General features: G+C 40.6%; 1 protein-coding gene across 1 annotated transcript; it reads right to left on the bottom strand.

The window, feature by feature from the left end:
* Positions 1–252: 252 nt before the first annotated feature.
* On the bottom strand, positions 253–15719 carry LOC139464909 (uncharacterized). The gene is made up of 9 exons (XM_071246500.1): positions 15615–15719; positions 13819–13964; positions 13046–13207; positions 11375–11505; positions 9532–9634; positions 8334–8465; positions 5004–5089; positions 4203–4289; positions 253–2548 (listed from the first exon to the last, which is right to left on the bottom strand). Exons 1-9 carry the CDS (start codon positions 15667–15669, stop codon positions 2464–2466), a joined length of 987 nt encoding a protein of 328 aa, XP_071102601.1. The 5' UTR covers positions 15670–15719; the 3' UTR covers positions 253–2463.
* Positions 15720–16057: the final 338 nt, after the last annotated feature.

Below are 16057 nucleotides of genomic sequence, written 5' to 3' on the forward strand. Positions count from 1 at the left end.
TATAAAAGGTCAATGCCAGAGAATAACCAGTCTCAATTATCTCACGAAACAGATTCCATTTGCCATAGCTCAAATGAGCAATACCCAAATGCTGGAAGACATAAAGTACACACTGACCGATATACATCACAATGTAACTCCCTTTCTAAATTGCAGTTGGCACATATGTGAAGAAACCTCCCAGAAAATAGAAACATGGACTCCACAACTAGCTTTAACTAGTTTTTACAAACAATCTTATGATGGTCGCTACAGACAAATGGCTGCAGATGATCAATTTGTCATCACACATTATCAGACCAGAAACAGCATAAATATAAACATACAAATTCCCCCACACAAGACAATCCCTCAGTGATACAGATTGCTAGTTGCTGTAACAATATTTATCACTGCACAATGTGAGTCAGCGATAGAAATAGTGAAGGTATCAAAAGGACTGGAAGAAATTTGCCATTTTTAAGAGTTTTGCTATGTTTTATCATTATAAGGACTAGTGGACTAAAACTGTTACTCTCTATCGCTACAATACATTTCAGTCCCTGTATCAATACAGTCAGGTGCCATGTTGTTTCTGATGGAATGGCTAATGGATGAGCAGGTCAAATAAGAAATTGTACACTCACGTCCCGTTAATCCGACATGGTTGGTTGCATATCATAATGTCGAATTAATGAGTAAGTTGGATAAACGAAATTAAGTCGTATCAACATTCATGATCGAAAATCTGACAACTATATTACAGATAATGATACAAACACGTAATATAAAAATGAAAAATGAAATGATCATATTGTTATGGTACATTGTTCGCGGAATACGTTTTCTAATCATGCAAACTCTAAAGCTTAACACAGAACTACGGTAACGGGCAGTATGACTGATTCAAAATACTTTAAAAAGCATCGTCTGGAATGGACGTCGCCAGTTTGAAACTAGTGCTACAAAGCACAAGAAAGCTGATTTCTTTGTGGCTAATGTGGACTTCCTGTTCGTCATTTCATTGGTCAGTCAAAGTTCGTGAAAGGTCGTTCTGACGTGACCTGTAATGGCATGTCCTCAGCGGTAGGGAGAACTTTTATGTGAATTTAAAGAGAATGAGGTAATTTATGCATGTGATTAACACTGTTTTGTTCATTTAAAGCATGAATTGTTTATTGTTAAGCAAGTTTACTGCTACAAGCTGACTCACCTCACATCAAAACACGGGGCTGTGTACTCACGGGCAGATGACCACAGAGTATGCGGATCACTGTGTCGGATTAACGCGACTGACTGGTTTTACTAAATATTCGTAATGTTGTGCCATTCCTTGACTGTAATGCTGTCATGTTAATTAGCAGTTCAACACTTTGTCAATGTTTTTTTGAAATATATTTTCCAAATACAAAACATGACCGACAGTCAGTCACCTGCATTGTGTTTCGTTGTATGGAAGAGTGAAAACACCCTGTACACAAATCAATATCACATTGAGTAACCACTCACCGATGTAACTGACGATATGACATACTCCATGCCTACCAAATTATCAATTCCTATTTAATTTTGAATCTATTTTCAAAAAGTCATAATTAAAAAGATATATCATTACCCTGCTCAATGTCTGCCTAAGCTGCTGCTACCTAACTTTAATGGCAGCCCTAAATCATCTGCTCGAGGCAAGGGAGTTAACTCACTATAAAAGTCCAGTTTCCATCCTTGCCGAACTAGGCTGGAATAGTGGAGTTACACTTTGGCTGGAGTAATGAGTCAATGCATAGTCCAATTAAAATCGTGTAACGAAATCAACATCCAGTTCGAAAACTGCCTCCCAGTTTTTAGTTGATTGCAGAGTTCACAAAGCTTGTTTACAGACAACTTAATGAAAACAGATATTTTACAAATCTTTTCATGTTTTTAATCAAGGTGTTCACGTGATTTGATGCACTTTGCAAAGTAAGACCCATTTTATTACAATATAGTTCCTGATTATCGATCAGAGACTGTGAGATGCCATGTTATTTGAAGCAAATGATAGCTATGAGAGGTGGAATCTGATTGGTCAATAGGAGGGGCACAGAAGGGACATAACTTGTAATAGCCACTGGTGACACTACAATCGAGCCCAGAAATTCCAGTCTAGTTAAGCAAGGGTCGAAACTGGACTTTAGAGTCAGTTAACTAAATGAAAATGTTGATTCTCATATACAATGCATAACACTATTAGAAAAAACAAAATTAATAACTATTTCGCCTCCAGTCACCTAGGCTAAATGAAACATGGAGAATTTTACACATAAACAGTTCCCAAAGGAGCTGGTATTACAATACGTACCACATCATACATATCGTTAGAATAGTATCCCGATATGTATCATGTCGTGACTCTGGTATCAAAATATGTATCATATGACTACTCAAGTATTGCAGTATGTATCTGAGGTATGGTGACATATCTTCTGAGATGTAGTACCTCATGCTTCAGCTATCTTGTTTTTTCAAAGATGCCCGGTACTCCGCAACCTCCACGCCCTCCCAGTTCTTGTTGTTCAGCGGCTTCATGAACCTATGACAGGAATGTTAATGTGACACTGCTTGATGCTCTGAACGTTCATAGTGAGTGAGTGAGTTTTAGACTGAGTGTGTGAGTTTTAAAGTGAGTGAGTTTTAGAATGAGTGAGTGAATTTTAGAAAGAGTGTGTGAGTTTCTGAGTGAGTGAGTTTTAGAGTGAGTGTGTGAGTTTCAGAGGAAATTTTGTGAGTGAGTGAGTGAGTGTTAGAGTAAGTCAGTTGTAGAGTGAGTTGTATAGTTAGTGAGTGAGTGAGTCTTAGAGTGTGTGCGTTTGAAAGTGAGTGAGTTTCAGAGTGAGTGTGTGAGTTTTAGAGTGAGTGTGTGAGTTTCAGAGGAAATTTTGTGAGTGAGTGAGTGAGTTTTAGAGTAAGTTCATTGTAGAGTGAGTTGTATAGTCAGAGAGTAAGTGAGTCTTAGAGTGTGTGCGTTTTAAAGTGAGTGAGTTTCAGAGTGAGTGTGTGAGTTTTAGAGTGAGTGAGTTTTAGAGTGAGTGAGTTTTAGAGTTAGATAGTTTCCTCTTCCACAAGCATAAATCTCCAGAAACTTTGAACAAGTTTTGGGAACAAAGTTTCAAATTTTATGGTAATTTAGCAATTTTGGGTTTGCTTTTCTACGTTTGTTTGAGACATTATTGATGTGTTATAATATAATGGAGACTGCTCCAGTCCTGGGTGTTCAGATACAGTTGAAGCATTTGATCCTCATGCTGACTGCCAGGACATGAGGAATACCGCTGTAAAAAAACCTACTCACTCAGTCACTCACTCGCAGCATGAGTGTGTGTGTGAGTTGGGTTTTAACGCCACTTTTAACAGTATTCCAGTTATATGACGACATGACATGACACTATTGAAAGAATGAGTATGGTTTTATTACTGTTTTAGAGATATTTGAACCATATCATGGCACCGACACCAGAAATTGGCTTCATACATATCATCCATTCATGGAATCAAACTCAGGCCTATTGAAGTAACTGAGATCTGACGTTTTGACTATTGACTGATATGAGGGCATCATGCCTTGGGGCCAACTATTGGCTGATATGAGGGCATCATGCCTTGGGGCCAACTATTGGCTGATGTAGGGCATCATGCCTTTGGGCCAACTATTGGCTGATATGAGGGCATCATGCCTTTGGGCCAACTATTGGCTGATATGAGGGCATCATGCCTTTGGGCCAACTATTGGCTGATGTAGGGCATCATGCCTTGGGGCCAACTATTGGCTGATGTAGGGCATCATGCCTTGGGGCCAACTATTGGCTGATATAAGGGCATCATGCCTTGGGCCAACTATTGGCTGATATGAGGGCATCATGCCTTTGGGCCAACTATTGGCTGATATGAGGGCATCATGCCTTGGGGCCAACTATTGGCTGATATGAGGGCATCATGCCTTTGGGCCAACTATTGGCTGATAGAAGGGCATCATGCCTTTGGGCCAACTATTGGCTGATATGAGGGCATCATGCCTTGGGGCCAACTATTGGCTGATATGAGGGCATCATGCCTTTGGGCCAACTATTGGCTGATAGAAGGGCATCATGCCTTTGGGCCAACTATTGGCTGATATGAGGGCATCGTGCCTTGGGGCCAACTATTGGCTGTTGAGGTAGTCATGGATACATCCCTTCTTGCTGACTTACTTCTCCATCACTTCCTTCTGTGTCTTCTTCTCCAGCTCAGTAAGGGGCGTGTACACTGAGTCAATATTCTTCTGTAAGTTTTTCAAACTGAAACAAGCAAAACACAAGCATAAAGTCCACTCATCCCCAACAAAACAGCAGCCCCCTAAGGATAATGGCGTTGGTGCCATGCTACAACAGATAAACTTTTTATTTTGCAAAATTCCAAATGGCTGACAGAGGCTCATTTTATTTGGGAAAAAGCCTCCATGCCAATGTGGTTTGCAAAAATGATATTGATGTGTTCCTTAGGCCTGGAGAAAAGATCAGGGAAAAGAAAAGAAGTTTAGTGGTGGACAAAGACCTATAAAATAAGCTAATATTGACAATGTCAAGGCGAGTTGAAAATGCCCCAACTCTTATAAACTGGTGTGTCTTACTAGCTGAGGGTGTGGAGAGCAGAAACACATTGAATTGGTCTCAGCACTAAGGGCGAGCCTAGCACTAAGATGACATGTTACCGGTACTATAAATTTATGACAAACATTACATTAAGGTTGCTCCGTGCAACCTTGTTACAATGCATGTAAATCAATGTTCACATATATCATAGCATATCGCTTTGAGGTATTGAATTTGTTTGCTATTTTAATGCAGCACTCAGCAATATTCCAGCTGTATAAATAATCAAGTCATGACCAGACAAACCAGTGATTGACATTATGAGCAACATTGTTCCAGACTAACAGGTCTTCCGGACTAACAGGGCTCCAGACTAACAGGGCTCCAGACTAACAGGGTGTCACTGTCAAAGACATTTACCTTGCAGTGCTGACCAGAGTTGAGTGGTATTCTGGCTGTGACAAGGTGAAGTCCATGGCAAGTCGGGATATGTCCACTCCCCTCTCCTGGAACATACAAGGAAGACATGTTTGAGTGAGTGTACAGAGCTAAATTTGAATATGGCTTTTGAGAACATTTACGAGCATGGTCAAAACAAGGTCTAAATCTAAATATTGCAAAAGGGACACAACTCTGCACAGTGAATTGGGACAATGCACAGGTTTGTGGGTGTGTTTGTTATTTAATGCCACACTCAGCAATATTCCACTTTATGATGGTGGCATGTACATAATGCAGTCTCCAGACAATTCGACCCGTGAAGATCCAGGGTTAGAATAGGTTCTCAGCAACCCATGCTTGCCGTTAAAGGCGACTATGCTTGTCGTAAGAGGCGACTATTGGGATCGGGTGGTCAGACTCGCTGACTTGGTTGATGCATGTTATCCATCCAAATTGCGTGGATCGATGCTCATGATGTCAATCACTTGATTTTCTGGTCCAGACTCGATTATTTACAGACTGCTGTCATATGGCTGGAATATTGCTGGGTGCAGCCTCAAACAACAAACCAACCAACCAACCCATCCAGTGATTGATATTGTCAGCAACGATTCATGCCTGACCACGCAATCCATTTGGCCATCTCTTATGACCAGCATAGCTTCCTGGGGACCTGCTCTAACCTGGATCACCATGGGTGTATATATAGCGGGTGCCACTCACTGAAGCATTAGGGGCGGTCGGGTAGCCCAGTGGTTAAAGCGTTCACTTGTCACGCCGAAGACCCGGGTTCGATTCACGACATGGGTAAATTGTGTGAAGCCCATTTCTGGTGTTCCCCGCCGTGATATTGCTGGAAGATTGCTAAAAGCAGCGTTAAACCATGCGCCCAGTGGTTAAAGTGTTCGCTTGTGTTATGTGTATGGGTGTATGCTTTTATATGTTTGTTAGTATATCAGATGCATTTAGACTTGAATTGAAACAAGAAGGCTTGGGTTGCGTAATTTTGTTTGAATACTACACCTGGGGAGCGGGCTGACTGAGCGGGTTAAGTAATTATGTCACAAGTGAAGCTTGTAGCTAATCAGCATTTTAGTATAAGGTGGTGGTGATTCAAAAATAGTTAGTTTTTTCTGCTTCTTGGGTGTTGGCCAGACCTGTATTTTAACCTCCTCATTTTTAATGTTAAAGTTCAGAACACTGTGTGAGAGATTGTATCCCATGTGGGGGCTTGTGAAACTGAACTAGAAATCATGCTGATATTTGCAAATGTGTGCCTTGGAAAACTTGCAGTGTGAGCTTATGTGCAACTATGGATATACGTGTTTTCGTGGACCAAGGAGTGGAGTGAACAATCAAACATGGAAATCAGGGTGACTATATAAGTATACAATTTGCTGTAGCCCTTTGATGGTGATATTATTTGTACATGGTAGCCCAAGCCTAATTCTCCCATAGTAAACTTAGCTGTATGGGTAATCTATCATGCATTGTTAACAAATATCTGTCTTAATTGTTGTGCGATCCTTTAATTGTGCGAATGGATTTCCACTTCCACTTCCACTCGTAACACTTGTCACACCGAAGACCCGGGTTCGATTCCCGACATGGGTAAAATGTGTGAAGCCCATTTCTGGTGTCCCCCGCCGTGATATTGCTGGAAGATTGCTAAAAGCAGCGTAAAACCATACTCACTCACTCACTCACTGAAGCATTGTTGAAGACTACACTGAAAGTTTCAACGGTTCAAAACAATTGTTGGAACCTATAAAAACTCATATACTGTTTTTAGTGGGGTTTTTTACTACTCTTTTCTATTATTTTACCATCATCATGTGCCGTATGTGACCGTGAATGTGCCGATCCAATAGATAAGCCGAGGCATTTATTTGGTCCTTGAAATCTGTATCAAAATGTTATATGTGGTAGATAAGCCGGACCCCCAACCTTAAACTATGTTTCGTCATGATCTGTCATCGGAAATAGAATATCAACAAGTCTGTATTTAATTATGCAAGTTAATCGTGTCATTACACCATCAGTAATAAAAACTATGTAATCTATTTTATTCATTTTAATCAAACTTTCATTCAATAATATATACATTCATTTCGTTGTCCATCCGGTACTTACAACTTCCATTTGCCCTGTTCCATACACACGGTAATCTTTATCCCTGCATATAAAACAATGCCTAGCAAAACAAGAAATACAATCAAAATAGTAAATCATCATGTCTGGTGATGTTTAATCGCAAATTTCACATTTTCATTAACACAGTTTGTTACAGCTTTGTTCATTCACCTGAAGCGATACGGTGTAGTTTTTTCACCAACATAAAAAAAAGAGTTTGATGAAAGTGTAACCCATACATAAGCCAAACCCTTTCTACAGAATCTTTTTTTCTGGTCCTCACGATTCGGCTTATCAACAGTCATATACAGTAATGGATTTCATGATTTACATGACAACATGAGTACATAACGGTAATTTGCTGAAAAACACATGAATAGAAACACCGTGCACATGTTTTCCTTTACTTCAAGAAACTGATAAAATTTTCATGCTACTTTCCTAGGGATGTGTCTAGGATTCAAATAAAACTGCCCTTGGGAGTCAAATTGGGAAAACAATTATTTCACTAAAAATAACAACTTAATATGTCTTAATTTGTCTTAAATTCAGAGACATTTCGACACTACTTTTCACACTGCATTCAATGCAAAAATGTAAAATTAAGCTGGTCGTCCAGTAGGTGAAGTACAGTCATCTCTTAAAAGCTATAACACTAGCTGTTAAAAATTTTAACTGCGAAATTGGTAATTCCAATTTTGTAAATTGTACAGACATTAGTTTCAGATTTCAGAATAATAACAGTAGGCTATTTATTTTGTGCATATTTCCACACCACTAAGGGGCATGCTCAAAGCGCTATTATTATCCTGGTCACTGAATCACTGTGCACACATCAATTATTTTCAGCTCCCTGGGGAGTATACAACCCAAGCTACCTGTTAAGGGCTAGAAGGTTAACAACCACATTGCCATCTCATCACACCGGGTGAACACATTTCAAACAAAGTGACTTGCCCAAGGAGACACCACATGTGTTACATGTGCTTCAGTGTGGGGCAGGACCGAAGCCCTAGAAACTCTCAGGAGCCTAGCTCATCCAAGGACTCTCTGCGACCGATTTTGAATGACTTCACCTTATTTGTGGCCTGTGCGCTGTGCACTGGATCACGGGCCAACACAAAGGTTGATACGTTGACTGCACGTATGAGTAGACTACACATCTGAGTTGCCTACCTTGCAGTAAGCTGCTGCTGCAGCACACGTGTCCTTGATTTCCTGGGAGGCGGGATGCCAGGATGGGGCGCCACGGTCGGACAACAGACCCATACTGATCGGTGACGCATTCATTATCCCGACACCTTTAGACTGCAACAGAATCTAAAAGCTAGGACCACAGGAAATATTCATTTATTCTTCAAAGAATCTCCTTTCTTATATGATGACCTGTATAAATACATTGGTCATTAAGTTTTCAAATTTCCATTAATACCTGGCAGAAAAGCAAGATATGATGAAACTTTAAATCAGCAATCACATATCTTTGGTATTCCAGTTACAAATAGCAAAATGTTTCTGCAGCAAGCTAGCCCTTTTGGTCTTCTGGCACAAAAATCCAATTTCCAATATACTAAGTATGGTATATAATCAGACAGTTAGTTATCCTACTTCCAAATGTGGTATATATTCTGCCAGTGAGATATCCTACAATGTTCTTTAAAGTATGGTATATAATCTGCCAATGGGTATCCTACATAGAAGTATGGTATATAATCTGTCAGTGAGATATCCTACATCGAAGTATGGTATATAATCTGTCAGTGAGATATCCTATATTGAAGTATGGTATATAATCTGTCAGTGAGATATCCTACATTGAAGTATGGTTTATAATCTGTCAGTGAGATATCCTACATTGAAGTATGGTATACAATCTGTCAGTGAGATATCCTACATTGAAGTATGGTATATAATCTGTCAGTGAGATATCCTACATTGAAGTATGGTATATAATCTGCCAGTGAGATATCCAACATTGAAGTATGGCATATAATCTGTCAGTGAGATATCCTACATTGAAGTATGATATATAATCTGCCAGCGAGATATCCTACCTTAAAGTATGGCATATAATCTGTCAGTGACATATCCTACATTGAAGCATGGTATACAATCTGTCAGTGAGATATCCTACATTGAAGTATGGTATACAATCTGTCAGTGAGATATCCTACATTGAAGTATGATATATAATCTGCCAGCGAGATATCCTACCTTAAAGTATGGCATATAATCTGTCAGTGAGATATCCTACATCAAAGTATGGTATATGATCTGTCAGTGAGATATCCTACCTCGAGGTATGGTATATAATCTGTCAGTGAGATATCCTACCTTGAAGTATGGTATATAATCTGTCAGTGAGTTATCCTACCTCGAAGTATGGTATATATTCTGCCAGTGAGTTATCATTCATAGATCCCCGACAGTAGGTCAATATACTGTCTATCTCCACTGTACTCTTCTCAAGCACTGTCCTAAACAAACAAATCACATGTTTAACATCATGCTCACATTTCTCTTCTCATGTATATACTGGATCCTGACCGGAAAAATATGTCAATGGCCACTAAATTTACATGATTTAATGGCTGTCTGTTTGTTTGTTGTTTAACGCTGCACTCAGCAATATTCCAGCTATAGGACAGCGGTCTGTGAATAATCAAGTCTGGACCACACAATCAAGTGATTGACATCATGAGCATCGATCCATGCAATTGGGAATTGATGACATGCATCAACCAAATCAGCGAGCATGCCCACCTGATCCCGTCAGTCGCCTCTTACAACAAACATAGTCGCCTTTTACAGAAAGCATGGGTTGCTGAAGACCTAATCTACCCCGGATCTTCACAGGTTGGCTGTCTGTCCCTGTGTCTCGTAGCAAATAAATACTGACCGTCAAAAGAAACATGAATACCATACATGTTGGATGATATATGAAGAACAGCTCATATTCAAGAGATATTAGATTGGTTCGACGCTCAAACTAACATACTGGTATGTTGTGTGAACCGAGGCTCATGAACACATCAGATGGGACGTCATAGATCCATGACTCGAGATGCAACATTTGTCTTGCGCAGGATTAGCCTGTAAAGTTTGGAAATCACGTGCAACATATCGTGATAAGAATAAAAACACTTTGTGGTAACACTTTCCTATGGTTTGCGTTTCTTTTTGGCAGTGAGTATATTACAGCTTTTCATTTTTTAGCATTGACTCTGGCAGTACAATGTATATATTTTTTCAGTTAGCTATTACATTGTACATGGATTAATCACAGATGCTAAACGAAAATAAATGAGAGTGGAAACACCTGGACTAAAAGTTTTCATGAAATTAATGTGAGAAACCCTGCTAATTTTATTTAGCTATTTCCTTAGCAAATGACAACACTAAAGTGAATGCTGTTGTATAGTATGGGGTATTAGCAGTTTGATGATTTTTTTTATGAGGGTGAACTGTGTTTTACGTGTAATTATATTAATATTTGACATGGTTACCAAGGTCAGAGATCATCATTGGGATCCATGACATCCATCAACCAAGTCAGCGAGCCTGACCACCCGATCCTGTTAGTCGCCTTTTACGACAAGTAAAGTCGCCTTTCACGGCAAGCATGGGTTGCTGAAGACCTGTTCTACCGCGTAAAAGGCAACTATGCTTGTCGTAAAAGGCGACTAACGGGATCGGTTGGTCAGACTCGCTGACTTGGTTGATACATGTCATCAATCCAAATTGCGTGGATCGATGCTCATGATGTGAATCACTGTATTGTCTGGTCCAGACTCGATTATTTTACAGACCGCCGTCATATAGCTGGAATATTGCTGAGTGCGGGGTTAAACAACAAACAACAAACAAACAACATGTATAATGTCCTGTACTCACATGACAGACAGACAGGTTGCTGGGGAGCTATGTTCTTACCCAGCATCCCCCTAAGTTGGCTTCATGATGAGATTCACATCATTGTTTCTTGCATGATCAGAGACCAAGGTGATGACAAACTTCAGTCCAGACAAAATGTTCCTCTTTATGAATCCAAGCAAGGGACAATCGCCCATTGAAATTTTCTAATTTCATGATTTTCAGTGATCCATTCAAGTAACTTTCATAAATATTTCGCCTTTTACGACCAAAGAAATCTGGTATGCAGATAATTGAGACATTATATACGTTTACAGTACAATGTTCATCCACCCAATACAAACCTGAAGTTTTCCAGCGGATATCCAGTAATACCAATCAGCTTAGCCTTCCCAGCATCCTTCACTTTCTGTAACGCTGGAAGAGTTTCATTGATCACAACATCCAGGCTGTCGGCAAACTCCATGTCATGGACCTGAAACAAGACCACCTCTGCAGTTTTGGGCCATTATATCTTTTTTGCATTATTTTTATTTTGACACTCACAATTGTTTAGTCTTTTTTTAGTTGCTGAAGACCTATTCTACCCCTGATCATGTTTGTTTGTTTGTTGTTTAACGCCGCACTCAGCAATATTCCAGCTATATGACGGCGGTCTGAAAACAATCAAGTCTGGACCAGGCAATCCAGTGATTGACATCATGAGCATCGATCCACACAATTTGGATGCAATGACATGAATCAAGCAAGTCAGCGAGCCTGACCACATGATCCTGTTAGTCGCCCCTTACGACAAGCATAGTTGCCTTTAACGGCAAGCATGGGTTGCTGAAGACCCATTCTACCCCGGAATCTTCACGGTTATCTTTTTTTCTTTCTTTTTGGTGACTGCAGAGATTGTATAATTTAACTTCATGTCAGTTGATTGTTTTGTGTGTAGATTTACTCCTGAACACCTGTTCTATCAAGTAGCCTCTTTCAGCCAGTTGTAACCCAGAATCCCCACAGGATCCAAATTTAGTCACCTCTTAGTATTAGAGGTAGTAGTAGCAGCTTTAGCAAGCGTAGTAGTAGTAGTAGTAGTAGTAGAAGTGGCAGTAGTAGAAGCAGCAGTGGTAGAAGCAGTAGTAGTAGTAGCAGTCGTAGAAGCAGCAGCTTTAGCAAGCGTAGTAGTAGTAGTAGTAGTAGTAGTAGTAGAAGTGAGTGAGTCAATGAGTCAGTGAGTTTGGTTTTGCGCTGCTTTTAGCAATATTCCAGCAATATCACGGCGGGGGACACCAGAAATGTGCTTCACACATTTTACCCATGTTGGGAATCAAACCTGGGTCTTCAGCGTGACGAGTGAACGCTGTAACTACAAGGCTACCCGACCGCCCCTAGTAGTAGAAATGACAGTAGTAGAAGCAGCAGTGGCAGAAGCAGTAGTAGTAGAAGTAGTAATGGTAGTAATAATAGTAATAGCAGTAGTAGTAGTAGCAGTAGTAGTAGTAATAGTAGTAGCAGTAGTAGAAGGAGTAGCAGTAGTAGTAGTGGTAGTGCAATCAAGTCTGGACCAGACAATCCAGTGATCATGAGCAGTTTGGATACGATGACATGCACCAACAAAGTCAGCGAGTCTGACCAACTAATCCCGTTAGTCACCTCTTACGGCAAGCATAGTCGCCATTTTACAGCAAGCATGGGCTGCTAAACAACAAACCAACCAACCAACCACATGTATAATGTCAATGTTTTGTTTGGCTGTTTGTTGCCTCACGCCGCACTCAGCAATATTCCAGTTATATGACGGCGGTCTGTAAATAATCGAGTCTGGACCAGACAATCCAGTGATTTACATCATGAGCATCGATCCATGCAATTGGGATACGATGACATGCATCCACCAAGTCAGCAAGACGGACCACTCCATTACGTTAGTCGCCTCCTATTACAAGCATTCTACCCCGGACCTTCATGGGTCAATGTCAATGTGAAACACTCACCCTAACAATGTCAAAGTGTTAAAGTAAACTCACCTGTATAATGTCGATGTAGTCTACACCGAGTCTAGCGAGACTCTCATCCACACTCCGTAAGGTCCGATCCGCACTGAAGTCGAACATCTTGTCCGCCTCGGGCAGGTAGCGAGCCACCTTGGTTGTGAGGTAGTACGCTTCCCTGGGGACTCCCTTTAGGGCCTAGATAGGTAAACACTTGTCACAAGTCCAGGCCAGAATTGTTATCAAACATTTGATTCAGTTTAAAGATTTCAGTTTTTCATTTAACGCCGCACTCAGCAACATCCCAGCTATAACATCCCAGCTGTAAATAATTGAGTCTGGACCAGACAATCCAGTGATTGATATCATGAACATCGATCTACACAATTGGGATACCATGACATGCATCAACCAAGTCAGCGAGGCTTACCACCCGATCCCGTTAGTCACCTCTTACGACAAGCATACGGCAAGCATGGGTTGCTGAAGACCTATTCTACCCTGGATTGTGTGGTCCGAGCTCGATTATTTAAAGTCCGCCGTCATATAGCTGAAATATTGCTGAGTGCGGCGTAAAGCAACAAACCAACTACAGCAAAAAATGGTTCCTGGGGTGAGTAACAAAACTGATATTCGAGCTATATTACAGCCACCAATAAGTGTGGCGTTCCCATTCACACAATTGGTTAATAGCATAAACAGTAATGCATGTCCTTTAATAAGGAGACAACTACACATGTTATTGTGTATATATCTTGGATGTAATACTAACGAAACTTTTAAAAAGCTTTAGTTAAACAACACTGTACCTTCCCCAACACGGTTTCCGCCTTGCCATGGCCGTACCAGGGCGCCACGTCGATGACATTGATGCCGTTCTTCAGTGCCTGGTGAACCACCTCGATAGACTCCTCCTCTGTAGTGGAGCGGAACACGCTGCCTAGGGACGACGCACCTGACACACAAACAGTCAATGTAGACATTGTGTGCACCTGACACACAAACAGTCAATGTAGACAATGTGTGCACCTGACACACAAACAGTCAATGTAGACACTGTGTGCACCTGGTACACGATCAGTCAATGTAGACACTGTGTGCACCTGACACACGAACAATCAATGTAGACACTGTGTGCACCTGACACACGAACAGTCAATGTAGACACTGTGTGCACCTGACACACGAACAGTCAATGTAGACAATGTGTGCACCTGACACACAGTCAATGAAGACACTGTGTGCACCTGACACACAAACAGTCATTGTAGACACCGTGTACACCTGACACACAAACAATCAATGTAGACACTGTGTGCACCTGACACACGAACAGTCAATGTAGACACTGTGTGCACCTGACACACAAACAGTCAATGTAGACACTGTGTGCACCTGACACACAAACAGTCAATGTAGACACTGTGTAAACCTGACACACAAACAGTCCATGTAGACACTGTGTGCACCTGACACACAAACAGTCAATGTAGACAATGTGTGCACCTGACACACAAACAGTCAATGTAGACACTGTGTGCACCTGACACACAAACAGTCAATGTAGACACTGTGTGCACCTGGTACACGAACAGTCAATGTAGACACTGTGCGCACCGGACACACAAACAGTCAATGTAGACAATGTGTGCACCTGATATACAAACAGTCAATGTAGACACTGTGTGCACCTGACACACAAACAGTCAATGGAGACAATGTGTGCACCTGATGCACAAACATTAACCTTGGTCAATGTACAACATGTTCCATGTCCAGTGCAGAGTAAATCAGAGTAACCAGACTTTTGTAGGGATGCTTGCTGTTGGTGACCTGGTAGTATTGCTGTAATCTGTAGATGGTTCTCACGTGGACATTAAAAGCACTGGCAACCATTTGTGCAGTCGTGCAGTCGTGCAGACGGTTTCTCTGATTCTTGGTCTTGGCATGGCGTTAGTATCAATACTAGAATTTTGGATCTACATATTGGGGTGCCATTCATCACAAAAATCACAAGGAAAGAAAGTGCATTTTGATTTTCATGAAAAGTATTCGGTTTGGTTTGGTTTTTTGTTTAACGTCGCACTCAGCAATATTCCTGCCATATGATCGTGGTCTGTAAATAATCAGGTCTGGACCAGACAATCCAGTGATTAATATCATGAGCATCGATCCATGCAATTGGGATCGATGACATCCATCAACCAAGCCTCTTTCAACAAGCATAGTCGCTTATTACGGCAAACATGGCTTGCAGAAGACCTATTCTAACCCGCATATTCAAGGGTCGGAAACTTTTTACCACGGTTGTTTGTTAGGCTGTGTTTTGGCAACCCATGTATTCATATTTGTGGCACTTTTTGGCCGCTATTAAATTTGGATAAAGACAAATGTCAAAAATGAGATACCTCCAAAAACTGCTTTGATATTTCAATGGGGAAACTTTCATGAAGTGACGATTCTTTTGCGTTTCTTTATATATTATACTGTACTGTACTATATTGTATTATAAGTAATATTAATGTAACCCAACCCAACCCAACCTGTACTGTACTGTACTTTACTTAACTTAATATCAATGTAACCCAACACAACCGATTCTCACCGAAACTTAGTACTGATACCACAAGTCCTGTATCCCCAAAGGAATTGTAGCGCATTTTGGAACAAAGCTCTTCATCATGAAAGCCGGGGACGAATGTTGCAGGACGTTTCCTGAAACAATACATCAAAAATGAAGTTAATATTCAAGCAATAGTATTATTAGTAGTACAATGTGCGTTGGTACTTCGTAGTTAAACACTATCTCTCATATGGTCTGGTGATTTCTTAAAGTGGCAATTAGAAGATGGTATGATAAACAAGGGATACAACTTCTTTATTACAATGAGTCTGAGTGAGTGAGTTAATGTTTATCGTCACATCAGCAATAGTTCAGCCATATTGTGACTAAATCAAGTTATATATTAATTATGCACAAAACTAAACTAAAAAACCTGTCTACAAAGGACAGTAAAATAATTACATTATCACAGATGTAGATTTAAA

Source organism: Haliotis cracherodii, unplaced genomic scaffold, assembly GCF_022045235.1.
Source record: "Haliotis cracherodii isolate W230 unplaced genomic scaffold, xgHalCrac1.p SCAF_17, whole genome shotgun sequence".
Classification (NCBI taxonomy): Eukaryota; Metazoa; Mollusca; class Gastropoda; order Lepetellida; family Haliotidae; genus Haliotis; species Haliotis cracherodii.

Excerpts from the sequence above, each read along its gene's own strand:
- LOC139464909 (XM_071246500.1), bottom strand. The coding sequence starts at position 15,669 with ATGCGCTACAATTCCTTTGGGGATACAGGACTTGTGGTATCAGTACTA. Across the intron at positions 13,208-13,818 it reads CGGAAACCGTGTTGGGGAAG|GCCCTAAAGGGAGTCCCCAG; the intron begins GTACAGTGTTGT and ends TTACCTATCTAG. Across the intron at positions 9,635-11,374 it reads TATCCGCTGGAAAACTTCAG|GACAGTGCTTGAGAAGAGTA; the intron begins GTTTGTATTGGG and ends TTGTTTGTTTAG.